The sequence below is a fragment of the Panthera tigris genome, chromosome A3 (genome assembly GCF_018350195.1).
Source record: "Panthera tigris isolate Pti1 chromosome A3, P.tigris_Pti1_mat1.1, whole genome shotgun sequence".
NCBI lineage: Eukaryota > Metazoa > Chordata > Mammalia > Carnivora > Felidae > Panthera > Panthera tigris.
In genome coordinates this window covers 33,603,448-33,618,066 of record NC_056662.1, presented here as the reverse complement: position 1 = coordinate 33,618,066, position 14,619 = coordinate 33,603,448, and the positions used below count along the sequence as shown (strand labels likewise).

At 39.4% G+C, this 14,619-nt stretch overlaps 1 protein-coding gene across 1 annotated transcript in view; it reads left to right on the top strand.

Annotated features, from left to right (window-relative positions):
* Nucleotides 1–1,880: 1,880 nt before the first annotated feature.
* HAO1 (hydroxyacid oxidase 1) overlaps nucleotides 1,881–14,619 on the top strand; it is a 47,451-nt gene continuing 34,712 nt past the window's right edge. Inside the window, exons 1-2 of the mRNA XM_007086822.3 lie at nucleotides 1,881–2,017; nucleotides 9,447–9,598. Of these exons, the coding sequence (XP_007086884.1) occupies nucleotides 1,881–2,017; nucleotides 9,447–9,598 (289 nt within the window). The remainder of the gene's footprint in view (nucleotides 2,018–9,446; nucleotides 9,599–14,619) is intronic.

Genomic DNA, 14,619 nt, shown 5'->3' with positions numbered 1-14,619 from the left:
ATCAGTTTCCTAGGTGTGCAAGATGGTTTAGTGTTGATCTGGCTGCATTTCAGGGATGAGAGATGCAAAAAAAAAAAAAAAAAAAAAAAGCAAGGTGCTTACAGTTTTAACAATTATTAAAATTGTAATGAAAATGTGTTTTAATCTGCAAATTTTGAATTAATTCTTAGCAGAATTAAGATTCCTTAGTCAACTTTCTCAGTAACTTCAGTAACTATAAAATTGAGTTATGTTTTGTAGGACTCTTATCATATTAACAGATGTTTACATTCCAATAGCAATTAAAAATTTTTTTAATGTTTATTTTTGAGAGAGAGAGACAGAGCATAAGAGGGGAGGGATAGAGAGAGAGAGGGAAACACAGAATCTGAAACAGGCTCCAGGCTCTGAGCTGTCAGCACAGAGCCCAACACAAGGTTCCAATTTGGGAACAGCAAGATCATGACCTAGGCCAAAGACAGATGCTTAACCAACTGAGCCACCCAGGCATCCCGTTCCAATAACAATTTTAATGTCATTTTACCTATTGCCACACTGATGCAAAAAGTACTTTGGGAATGAACCTATGTTCAATTCAATGCCCAATCCTGACAGCTTAAAGCTTTTAATTAAATTAAGGGGTAGGAAAGTGAGCCCACAGGGTGGTTTAGCAACCAACTCATACTGTGGGCAACTGAAGGCTGCAACAGAGAATACACACCAAGGAGGGATATTTATGGGTATTTATGTACCAGCTCCCTTGAGTCTTTGATTGAAGACTTGGTGGAGGGCTGTCCCTTGGAGCATTGACTCCATAGCACTGTGGTATGACAAGTGGATAGAAAAGTAGGGTCCAAGTCGAAGAGAACATTCTTGTGCAGAGACAGGCAGTTGGAATGCAGCTGCTGAATGGCTGGTGAGCAGCTTAAAGTGGAGACTCCTGGACTGAAACCCAGGTCTGACTGATGTCAAAGCCATTTTTTCTAATTCAAATCTTCCCCCAAGTATTCCATGATTGAGTGAAATTTTAGATGGAGACCACAAGGTCTTTAGAATGGCACCTCTCTACATATTCCCCAGAGTGAGACAAGACTCTTTAAAATTAGCTGTAGGAGTGCCTGATGGCTCAGTTTATTGAGCATCCAGCTTTTGATTTCAGCTCGGTTGTAATCTCAAGGGTGATCTCAACGTTCATGGGATGGAGCCCCCTGTTGGGCTCTGTGCTGACAGTGTGGAGCCTGTTTGGGATTCTCTCTCTCCCTCCCTCTCTCTCTCTCTCTCTCTGTCTCTCTCTCTCTCTGCCCCTCCCCCACTCACACGTGCATACTCTTTCTCTCTCAAAAGAAATAAATAAACATTAAAGAATCAGCTGTTAAATGTGGGCTTACTGTTCCTTGCTAAAGTCAAATTTTTGTAATCAGCTGAAATCGTATTACATAGAGACCCTATTTTTACAGATCCTCCATTCTATAAGCTCTTTGTCACATGATATGTTCATGGTCCAAATGTGGAAGAAAACTGAGCCAGCAGCCCATTCTAGGTTCCAAGCAAAGTGCAAACATACATATTGTGTGAAAGAAGCAGCCTTAGTTAGAACTGAGCCAAGAGGGGTCATGCAAGTACTTCTCTAGATCCTTCAGTTTTGATATAACAGTTAATCCCCTTCTGCTCCTCCCCACGCCCTCCTCATGGCTTAGATGTGGTTGTTCTTTGGCAGACAGCTGTTACATGAAATTGCAAAATCTAAGCACATATTTGCTCACTTAATGTAAGCAACAGAGAAATAAATCTGAACTTTGGAAAAAGTCTATTAATAATTAACAGATAGTGAAATTATCAAGATATAGAATGCTATGCAGGAAAAAAAATCCCAAATCTTGGGTTTGGAATAAACTGTGAAAATGTTTACCCGGTTAGTTTGTATCAGTGATTATGAACAACATGCTAAATCAGTACTTCAGAAGTCTGTATATGACTATTACAGGTCTGGGGCAAATGATCAAGAAACATTGGCTGATAATGTTGCAGCATTTTCCAGGTAAGAAAATTTATTTATTTTTAAATCATGTTTTTTGTAATTACACGAAGACATTCTACCAAAATAAGACCTCAGGTTTTAATGTTGATGATGTGAAATTATCTGTCTAGATAGATGCTTAGTAGAGAGGGAACAATTCTTGTGCCTGTGAGAAATTTTGGGCTATCAAACTGTTTAAAAATATCCCAAGCCTGGGAATCTCAAACCATTGACTGAAAAAGCCAACCCTAATTGTCCTCACATGGAATTATGTGGATAATTAATTTGACTACGTATAGAAATAGTGATGCATTCTAAAGACTCTATTTTCTTTTTCTCTGAGTTGGACAGTGAGGGTCTATGAGCATGGTGTAGGAAGTGGTTAGCACTAGGTTCAAGATAGCCATCTTATCTGGTTAAACCAGATCAGGTTTTGCCTCAAATGTTCCCATCCTGCTGGCTTTCCCTTATCATTCATTTTGATTATTGTTGTCTCAACTTTCACTTTAGATTTCAATTTGTCTATATAACATTAATCTTTCAACGTTGCTGTTTCATCCATCATCCAAAGTGCTTCACCTACCTCTGTTTCCAAATTAGTTTTCCCTTGCCTTTCATATTTCAAAGCACAAGATGGTAGGTGTCACGGTTTATGTTTTCTGTTTGTAATAAAAACAATAAACAAAATAACTTTAAAGGAGTGTTTTTCTCTCAGCAGTTACAAAACGGTTTATTTGCTGGAGTAGAGGAGGAGAACCCCCCATACACTATACTCTCTCAGGCTCACCCATCTTACATTATAGCCTTTAGTAAAGCTAGTGAATATTGTGGGTGTTCATTGATGGTGATAAATTAAAGAAAAAGGGTGGAAAATATCCAGAAGAAAGAATCTGCTTTCCTGCTTGGCTTCTTCTGTCTAGAGGAAAATCTCTCAAAAATCACTTTTCTATGTGTAAATTAGGAAAAATGAGATGATTCTAACCAAGGTGGTCCCTGGCAAACAGCACCGATGTACTCTCGGGAGTCTGAGAATGAGGTGAAGGATGGGGCCTCCCCCAAACTTCTCTAAGCCTTGACTTTGTCTCAGTCCTTCCCTGGAACCCACATGAGCTCCACCAATGCTGGAAGAGCCACAGAAAGGGAAAATTTGGCTAAGAGTGGAGGGGCTTAAAATTCTGTATGATCTTTTTCAGTCATTTAACATTCTGGGTCTCTCCAAACTTTTCTGTTCCTGGAAGATGTCCCTTCCTGGGCCCAATAGCAGCTCCGTTCACCGGGTAATACGGCTTACCTCCTTGTAATTTCCTGAAAACAACACTTTAACCCAAAAAGGTTATTTTAACCAAGGAAATTTCAGGCCCTTGACAGGTGTATGGAGTTGGTGTCTCCTTGCATTTCTTATGTCATAATGCTCAGGTGACCATCTATTTCCTCAAACCCCCTTTAACACCCTTCCGCTCATGCTACTTAATTAATGGACTCATGCTTATTAGGAATCTCTATAGGCTAGGTTCTATACTACATGCTGAGGATAGAGCAATGAGCCAGACAAAGCTCCTGTTCATAGGTGCTTACATTCCAATGGATGCACATTGACCTTTGACTTCCATAATGCTGGTGGGTTGAATTGATGCAAAATGTACCCCGAACAACTGGCCAAGTAGAGGCCTTAAAGAGAGAGCAAAGGGGTGCAGCACATACAGGCACCTCTGCAACCCTAGAAATTCTGGAAACTTTGTCAGACATAGAAGGCATTGTTGACTTCCAAGTTGTGGACTGGAAGAGTGCCTCATGCTTGTGTGGGTTTCATGGTACTCCAGTAAGTATTCCCACCCTGTGCATGTACTCAGTAACTTCAGGACAGAGCACAGATAATGAGAAAGTGTTTGCAATGCAATCCTTTCCATGAACCTTGATCTTTCCTTTTTGTTCAGCTTGAAAAGGAAAAAAACATGGACTAATCAACTTTCTCTGGAGGTTGGCTGATGCTATTTTATGATCAACCATTTGAAGAGTTTTTATATTGCAACAAACGTTAGCGGCCATTGCTTATCTAACACCTCAATTCCTCTTTTCTTGTGTAACTTTCTGGGTGACCCTTCATTCCTCACCTTGTATCATTGAGCTGATCACATGGAACTAAGAATAGATTTTCTGCCAGAGTTGTGGTGGCTTTGGGTTGACGGGATGAAGGAAATCAATCTGAACTCTCTCATTCTGATTCAAATGAAGACTGCAAAACAACCAAACCTCAGATAACCTGTTGTGACACAGTGTCAGGGCATTTTAAAGACATTTATGAAATGTGTACACTTTCCCTCCCACAAGCACAACAAAAGGTCATTCACAGTGACAGCTGTTATCTCTCTGTGCTCAGCTCTGACAATCACATTTTGGAGTTTTGGGGATATGGCTCACTTATGTGACCTAGCAGTTGCTTGTAAACGTTTCTGGGGTAAGACTTGCGACTCTAATGTTATCATGGCTAAAAACTGATAAAATAAAATAAAATACAAAAAGACACATGAAGTCAAATAGATGGAACCATACTGAAGAACAAAGTTACCTATTGTAAACATTTCGAGAACAGTAGGTGTTAGCTTGCAACATTTTGCATGATTGGAATCATCATGACCTGATTGGAGTTAACTTAAACACACACACACACACACACACACACACACACACACACACACACAGTATGTTGTTTCTCTTACACATTAACTCAGTGTATCCTTCTCAACCATGGTCTGCACTTTGTGGCTTCTGGTGAAATCATCACTAGTGGAAACTTAATTCTATAATTTGGGTGTCTAGAAGTCCTGATGAAGTTAGAAAATGAAGCTCCTTTCTTTTCTGTTGTGTCACTTACTGACACTGAAAATGGGGTGATTTTCTTTTAGATAACAGGTGATAAAGTGATGTCATTATTCCTTTATTGCAGTGCCTCACAGGTTGATAGTGATCCAATTAAATGTTTTAAAGATGTCACAATATTAAGAATTAAGGGTAAAAAATAAGATTACAGGGGCGCCAGGGTGGCTCAGTCGGATAAGCGTCGGACTCTCAATTTCGGGTTGGGTCATGATCTCAATGTTCGAGAGTTTGAGCCCCAAGTTGGGCTCTGTGCCGACTGTGAAGAGCCTGCTAGGGATCCTCTCTCTTTGCCCCTCCCCTGCTCTCCCTCTCTCTCTGTCTCTCTATAAAAAACTTAAAAAATGTTTTAAAAATAAGATTACAAAAATTGTGCTGTTTTGTATACGTATTTACATACATTTTATTTGCTTTAAATAGTTTAGAGTAAACAATTAATGTGAAGAAATTGGACTGCAGTATAATCATCTTACAGGACTTATGAAACATTAATTCACTGTGTTCAGTTGATGGGATTCAGTAACAGCACTTGGCTTTACAGCTGGGTGGTAAGTGTCTTCCTTCAAATACAGTATCCCATCTTGGGGAGTGTGTATATCACCAGATTTTTTTGTAAATTAAATGTGAGGCTTTTGTTGGATGTGAAGTGTGGGTCAAAAGTTCTGTGAAAAGATCCCCACCTTTACCCCCTACTTCCTTTACTCGGTCATCTTATTTTCCATCCTTCGAAAGAGGTTTATTATTTGATTGGTTCAATTGTTTTGTCCATCTTCATATCCTTTTTCCAAAGTGGAGGTCTCACAAGAGCACAGTCCAAGGTTATATTCAGCTACTATTTGATGTAAGACTGTGAAAAAAAAAATCACTTCTATTGGGGGTGGAGTCAGGTGGGACTCGGAAAGCTATTGGAACTACTTGACAAGGTTAGTTGTAATTGTTCTTTGGAAAATATCAAAAAATGGAAAACTTTTTAGAGAACATACACTTCCCACTCCATTGATCTTATATAATTTTGCCTGAAACTTGCATTTTGTGCATTGGTTGGTGAGTCTCCGTAATGTCACCGTCAGAACAGAAAACAATGTGTGTGGGAAAGCCAAGAACACAGTTATTAAAGGGACTGCGCCACCACGTGGACAAGCATAAATAAAGCTACTGTCTGGAGATAGAAGGGTTGAGCCTTGCCTTCTACATAGGAATTAACATTTAACAATGTCCTTTCTCACACACACACACACACACACACACACACACACACACACGATGCCCAGCAGCTCTGTGTGTGCTCTTCATAAAAGCTTTCATTGTTTCCTCAGCTCTAAGTAAATATTAATGCCTTCCAAGGCCAACAGCTGCTATTAAAATCGTTTTCTCTCATTCTCATAATACACTTAGAGATGATTGGTAATAAAAACTCTCTTCAAGGCTTCTGCCTTTCCCCCTTCAAAATGGAGATCAAAGAAGCATGCTGTGAGGGTCAGTCCAAAAGAAAAGACTTCCAGCAGCAAAGCATGTGGTGTGACAGAAAATAATGACAATTATGATGTTCAAAGGAATTGCAGAGAAATCACACAGTAAAACTTCTTTATTATGCTTTTCAAGGGCTGGATGTTTTTACTTTATTATGTGGGGAAGGGTTAGATTACAGACCCAAAGCAACATGAAGGCAGAATTTCTTCTTCCACTACAGGAAGTAGGCTCCAGTTAAGACCTTGGAGGTTCAATTTATTTTGGTTACTACATTTCTAAATCACACTTCAGTATATTAACTAAAAATCTTGTTCTCTCTGGAAGCAAAGTAAAATATAGGTAATAAAAGGTGAGGGCTGGTTAGGTATGTATGTATGTGTTACACACATTTTTGTTTCTTAGTGCTCATTAGAAAGACGGCTGTATTTTCTTCAGTTCTAATGAGTTACTAATGAGAAAAATAATCCTGAACAAATAGGACATATAAATTTCGCTGAGAGGAAAGAGAACTTGTTCTCCTGTAAATTTTACTAGTAAAGTTTGTGGTTCTTGGTTTATTGATAGTTTTCATTACAACACAAAAGAATTGCAGGAAAAGTCATTTAAGATCGTGTTCAGGAGTCAAAAATTCTTCAAGCCAAAAGTCCAGTTTCTGCCAAATGCCCTTTTAGAAGAAAATGCACAATTAAACTAAAAAGAATTATCTTCCCTCATCACCATACTTCAGTGGATACTGACTTCCATTTAAGAATTTTGAGGAAACCACATTATAATTTTATTTTTTAAGTTTTTTTAATGTTTATTTAATTTGGAGAGAGAGAGAGAAAGAGAGACAGTGTGAGTGGGGGAGGGGCACATAGAGAAGGAGACACAGAATCCAAAGCAGGCTCCAGGCTCTGAGCTGTCAGCACAGAGCCTGACCTGGGTCTCAAACTCACCAACCATGAGATCATGACCTGAGCCGGCATCAGATGCTTAACAGACTGAGGCACCCAGGCACTGCACCACATTAAAATTTTAAAAGTAATTACCTGAAGTTACTGTCTGTAATTTGAAAAGAAAAACAAAAAACAAAAAGGACAAACTGTACATAATATATCTTTTTTTTAATTTTTAATTTTTTTTGAGAGAGAGCAAGTGCACAAGTTGGGGAGAGAGGCAGCAGGGGAGGGAGAGAGAGAGGGAGAGAGAGAGAGAGAGAGAGAGAGAGAGAGAGAGAGAGAGAGAGAATGTGTGTGTGTGTGTGAATCCTAAGCAGGTTCCACTCTCAGTGAGGAGCCTGACTCAGGGCTCAATCCCACAACCTTGGGATCATGACCTGAGCCAAAATCAAAAGTCAGATCCTCAACCAACTGAGCCACTCGGGTACCCCTCTTCTTAAATTATAATCTAATCCATGTTTTTGTATACCATCTTCAAAATGACCTGGAGGAAGTGAAATGAAAGCTATGTTCACACAAAAACATTTACATAAATGTTTACAGCAGCTTTATTTAAAATTGCTTCAAACTGATATTTGCAAATGACATATCGGACAAAGGGCTAGTATCCAAAATCTATAAAGAGCTCACCAAACTCCACACCCAAAAAACAAATAATCCAGTGAAGAAATGGGCAGAAAACATGAATAGACACTTCTCTAAAGAAGACATCCGGATGGCCAACAGGCACATGAAAAGATGTTCAATGTTGCTCCTTATCAGGGAAATACAAATCAAAACCACACTCAGATATCACCTCACGCCAGTCAGAGTGGCCAAAATGAACAAATCAGGAGACTATAGATGCTGGAGAGGATGTGGAGAAACAGGAACCCTCTTGCACTGTTGGTGGGAATGCAAATTGGTGCAGCCGCTCTGGAAAGCAGTGTGGAGGTTCCTCAGAAAATTAAAAATAGACCTACCCTATGACCCAGCAATAGCACTGCTAGGAATTTACCCAAGGGATACAAGAGTACTGATGCATAGGGGCACTTGTACCCCAATGTTTATAGCAGCACTCTCAACAATAGCCAAATTATGGAAAGAGCCTAAATGTCCATCAACTGATGAATGGATAAAGAAATTGTGGTTTATATACACAATGGAATACTATGTGGCAATGAGAAAGAATGAAATATGGCCTTTTGTAGCAACATGGATGGAACTGGAGAGTGTGATGCTAAGTGAAATAAGCCATACAGAGAAAGACAGATACCATATGGTTTGACTCTTATGTGGATCCTGAGAAACTTAACAGAAACCCATGGGGGAGGGGAAGGAAAAAAAAAAAGAGGTTAGAGTGGGAGAGAGCTAAAGCATGAGACTGTTAAAAACTGAGAACAAACTGAGGGTTGATGGGGGGTGGGAGGGAGGGGAGGGTGGGTGATGGGTATTGAGGAGGGCACCTTTTGGGATGAGCACTGGGTGTTGTATGGAAACCAATTTGGCAATAAATTTCATATATTGAAAAAAAAAATAAAAGAAAAAAAATAAAATTGCTTCAAACTGGAAATGTTCCCAATATTTCTTAGCTGGGGAATGGGCAAACAGACTGTGGTACTTCTGTACAGAAGAATACTGTTCATCAACCAAAAGGAACAAATTATAGATGCACATGGCAACATGGATGAATCTCAAATGCACTGTGCTAAGTGAAAGAAGGCAGACTCAAGAGGCTACATACTTTATGATTCCATTTATATGTTCTTGCGAAGTAAAACTATATGGACAGAAAAAATATCGGTGGTTGTGAGGGGGTTGGTGGGAGACAGAGTTTCACTGTTAAGGGAAATGGGGAAATTTTTAAAGATGGTGAACTGTTCTTGATTGTCTTGGCACTTATACGACTGCATGCGTTTGACAAACCTTCCCAAACTGGACACTCACGTGGGTGAATCCTACATATGTTAACTACACCTCACTAAGAAGGATAGCTTGTGAAATTCATTATTATCTTATTGCTAACATGCTATCTTAACAAGCATTGAAATTGCCCCTTTTCCTTCAATTTTGTTATTTGCTGGGTGGGAAAAATACAAGAATATTTTCTCTTTTTAAACTAAAATGTAATGTCAAAGCTTTGGTTATGATTTTAAAATTCTGAAACTCTTTTTTAAAAATTCTAGATGGAAGCTGTATCCGCGGATGCTCCGGAATGTTGCTGAAATAGACCTGTCGACTTCTGTTTTGGGACAGAGGGTCAGCATGCCAATATGCGTTGGGGCTACTGCCATGCAGTGCATGGCTCACGTGGACGGGGAGCTTGCAACTGTGCGAGGTAGGAAGAAAGTCCTCATTCAAAAGGACAGAAGAGCACTAACATTTAGTGACTCTTTTCTGTGTATGCATCAAGCAAGCACTTCCCTAGATATGTTTATACTCACAAAAACTAAGCTCATTGACTCTGCCATTAATATACCTGTTTTTGCACCTTCTGCTCCTCTATTTTCTAGCTGTATGACTCTGGGCAAGATACTTGAGCCTCAGTTTTATCAGCTGCAAAAAGGGATAAAAATAGTACCCACCTCCTCAAGTTACTGTCAGGATTAAATGAATTTGCACAAACAAAGCACTTAAAATAGTGCCTTGCACAGAGTGGTGGTTCAATAGCTTTTAGTTATATTATGTGTATTAATACCCGTATTTCAGAAAATGGAGGTCTGAGAAATTGACTTGGCTCACCCATGGTCATACAGCAACATAGTGGCAGAGATGGGATTCAACCTCATGGATACCTTATTTCAAAGCCCTTCCTGCTTCCCCAAACCATGTGAATCTCACAGGGAAACAGCAAATGCAGTGACCTGGTTGGTTGCATTTTCTGCCATGGCTTTGGACCATGATTCTGTTTTACGAATGGGTTAGATTCCCAATAGAGCATTTCTAACTGCCTTAGGAGAGAGATGAGAAATTCAAATATGATGTAAAGAAATTCCTTCTTAGGGCTAATTTATTAACTTTCAGTCCCCTAGCAACCATGAACATTTGAAAAGGTATGTACAGTGATAAATCTACCCCCCCCCCCCCCACCAACTTCAAAACCTCCTATAAAACTCCTATCTGACTTCTTTTGATACTAAGCAGGTCAGGAAATTCAGGCCCAAGGAGCGGGAACTAAATACTATTTTAAAGCATTTCAGTTCTAAGTATTACCGATCTTATGGATTTACTTCCCTTCTTGAAATGTCTACCATAGAATTCTGCTAGGGACATCAGCATGACAGAGTGAGATTTTGCTGGACAGACTTAGGTTAGAGTCTAGAACTTTTTTTTTTTTTTTAATTCTAGGACCACACACAGAGAAGTGGCCTTAGGACCCAGCCATTTGTCTATGAGAAACCTGAAATATGGGCAGGGAGAAGGAGAAGGGAGGAGGAGAAGAAAACCAGTATCTGTCTATTTACAGTTGGAATAAGAAAGGCCTTTCCTTTCTTATGGCTTTCAAAGGCCATAGGCAACAACCATTAAAACAAAAGCCAACAAATCAACACAAGAACCCAGAAACTTCTATGCTGTCAAAGTTCTACAAAAATTGATAAAACAAGTGGCAAACAAAACAAATTGAAATTATGAGGCTGCAAAGCGTTAATGACATTTCTGTGTGAAAAGCCCCTATACTTGAATAATGAAATAACATCTAACCCCAAATAGATGAAGAGATATAAGTGGAAAAGGACAAATAGGAGATTCATAAATGGACACATAAAAATGGCCAATAAACATATGAAAAGTATTCAATTTCCCCAATTATCAAATGCATAGAAATTATAACTATATGTTTTATTTTCTGAATATCAAATTACCATTTTCAGGTTATACAGTGTGATGCGGTTGTTTTCAAATATTGATAAGAAGAGTGTAAGGTGGAATCATATTTCTAGAAAATTGTTTGACAATTGTTTATCAAAATTTTAAAGTATGAATTCCATGTGATGCTGTAAGTCCTCTTCTAGGCATTGCAAGGAAATAATTATGACTTTGAAGAATAACATCTCTGCATGGATTCTCCTGCCTTTGTTATTTTTAATAGGAGAAAAGTTAGAAAAAAGAAAAACCCAAATGTCCCCATATTTGGAGATTGGTTGTAAAACAAAATAGGGTGCATTAAAAATGAAATCAATTTTTTTAGTGATATGAGAGAAAGAGTGTGGTGGTATGGAAAAATGTTGTGGCATGTTTTTTAAAAAGCAGTTACAAACAATAGTCAGAAAGATAAATATATGATTTCACTCATATGTGGAATTTTAGAAACAAAACAGATGAACAAATATTAAAGAATCCATCCTCAGAGCAGCCCAAAGAATAGTACTATATTAAGCCCATTTTACACCTGGGAAACTGAGGCATGCAGCAGATGAATAACTTGCCCAGAATCACACAACTCATAAATGGTAGAAACAGGATTCAGACCTAGACAGCTTGGCTGAAGAGTCGTGGCTCCTTACCTCCCTGTTCTGCTTTTAATTTCCAGAAAATCCCATAAAATGTCATGAGAAGAAGCCCATTTATCTGTCAGTTACAATTCCCTAAAGATAACTGATTTATCATGTTATGCACATGCAAAGCAGCCCCCCCCCCCAGGGGAGTGAGATACATGATAAACATTGGGACAGGGTGGAACAGTAAGAACGAAGAGGATGTTGTGACACTGAGGACACAGAGGAACTGGCAATGACATGTTACACACAATGCCCTTGAGAATCTAAGACCCTGGATCAGGTTGCTGTGAGGGCAGTGATATCACAGTTTAGATCTAGATTTGTAGTAGAAATCTCCTGTAAGGATTTTGACATTCCTAAGGTTTTTTTCTATGGTCCAATTACCATCTATCGATTGATGATTTATTTAATATTTAAATTAACCCTGGGGGTGCCTAGGTAGCTCAGTCTGTTAAGTGTCCACCTATGGCTCAGGTCATGATCTCACGGTTGGTAAGTTTGAGCCCAGTGTAGGGTTCTGCGCTGACAGCTCAGAGCCTGGAGCCTGTTTCAGATTCTGTGTCTTCCTCTCTCTCTCTCTGCTCCTCCCCTGCTTGTGCTCTCTCTTTCTCAGAAATATGCAAATAAACTTTAAAAAAGTGTAAAAAATTAAAAATAAAAATGTATCCTTAAATTAACCCTGAAAGACGATGGTGATCCCCCCATAACCAAGAGTACTCCTTGGTTGGTATGTTTGGGTTGTGAGATGGATAGGTTACTTGGAAGGAAAGAAAGTATATGTACCTGGAGCAGATGCTGTTGGTGTTCAGGTTATATCCCCTTGTTACTTATCATTTCTATAAGAACTTGCAACTTTTTTCCTGTATTTTCTCTGGCAACAGGAGCTGATAGATGGGTGGGTTGGGGGTTACCCTCCCATTAACACACCCTTCCTTGACTGCCTTCCCTTCCTTCTTTCACTTTCCTATTCTTCAACTCACCTTGTGATTATTCCCAAATAAAAGACTTGCACTCATATCTTTGCCTCATTGTTGGCTCCTGGAAGAATGCAAATCAAGGTGAGGACCATTCAAATCCCCAGGGAATGATCAGGCTTGAATAATTAGAATGGACATCCAGAAAGTTCTCAAAGCTGCCACAGTACCACAATCTTGCCTTCTCAATTGGCTCTCTAGACTTCACAGCACCTTGCTTAAAGGGTCTTTTGGGCTTTCTTTTCACCACTGTGGAGCACATCCCCAGTATAACTGGGCCTGAGAATGGAGCTCTATTTTCTTATACAGCTTTGTGGTTGTAGAGTGACCAATGGAGCTACTCTTTCTTTGTTTTCAAAATGGCAGTGAATATAAAGTTACCAAATAAAATGCAGGGAACCAGTTGCATTTGAATTTCAGATAAACAGCAAGTCATTTGTAACTGGGTCATCCTATATGTTTATTTGCTGTATCTGACAACCTTAGTTGAATAAGAGCTCTTACTTCTAGGGGTCCTTTGAAAATTACCTGAGAATAATGCTAGGAAAAGCTTCCCAAAATGGGGTGCACTTTTTATTTGCCCCTCAGAGTCCCAAAAATGTCTTCCAAATATTAAAAAACTTACTTTCAGAAAAGTATACTCCCGGGGTGCCTGGGTGGCTCAGTCAGTTAAGTGTCCAACTCCTCATTTGGGCTCAGGCCATGATCTCAGGATTTTTGAGTTTGAGCCCCACGTCGGACTCTGTGCTGACAGCGTGGAGCCTGGTTGGGATTCTGTCTCCCTCTCTCTCTGTGCCTCCCAAGCTTGCTCTCTCTCTCTCAAAATAAATAAAAATTAAAAAAAAAAAACTTAAATAAAAGTATATTCCATTTACACTTTAGTGGGAATGAAAGTTGCTCTTTTTACTTTGCTAAAGATATTTTTAATTTAAGCTTTATGCAGGGACCTCAAAAATGACTTTAAGGGTCAGATTGGTAACATAAATACCCAGAGAGGGATGAAGTTAGGAAAACAACAATGCAGGCTCGATGGTGGAGACTTCAGCAAACCTGAGATTGCAGGTTCCATAGAGGGGGGCAGCCACATTTTAGTGCTAGCTAACTACTGTCCCAAGGGATTGAGGATGTTGGGCTGCCAAATCTCCAAAAACTTTAAGAGAAGCCAAAACCCTTGATTTTTATGTGTAATCTCCTGGTTTTTAAATGTTGGCAAATAAATCAAAAATTCTCTAAAACACTGTTTGGGGCAGTAATGTGTGGGCCAAAGCAAATACTTTTGCGGGCTACAACTGTCCCCTGGGCTGTCAGTCTGGGACATCTGATTTATGTGGAATTCACCACTAACTAGTTTCACTTCTGTAGCAGGCCATTTTCACTCTCTAGGAGGATTACGTTTCGTCACTGATAAAGTCAGCTGCTCAAGCAAGATCAGTGGTTTGCTTATCATGTCCCAAAGAGGTTGGGATTATTCCCAAGAGTCTTGGGGAAGTGAGGTGTGTCACCAACCACAGAGCTACTTGTGTTGCATGTTGGGGTTCAAAAAGACAGTTAAAAAAAAGAGTTCTGCTGTGAAGGCAAGAATGCAGACAAAATCTCTACAATGAGAAAACTCAAAAACCCAAACCAGAAAATTCCTAACAGGAAGATGATTTTACCATTTTTTTTCAGATTAGAAATGAATGGTTCTGTCCTTCTTTAAGATTTCATGAACTAGAGAAACCATTCAAGGTAGAGAACTGTCCTTCTGAAATCCCACCCTTATCCTCTACCTTCTTCCTCCTGTGCCAGCTCTGGAGAGTGTGGACGGTGGAGTGAGCATTTATATGTGATTGCTTTTCATTTCTCATAGCTGCATTCTTGGGATAGAGGAAAGCAAGTAGACCTAT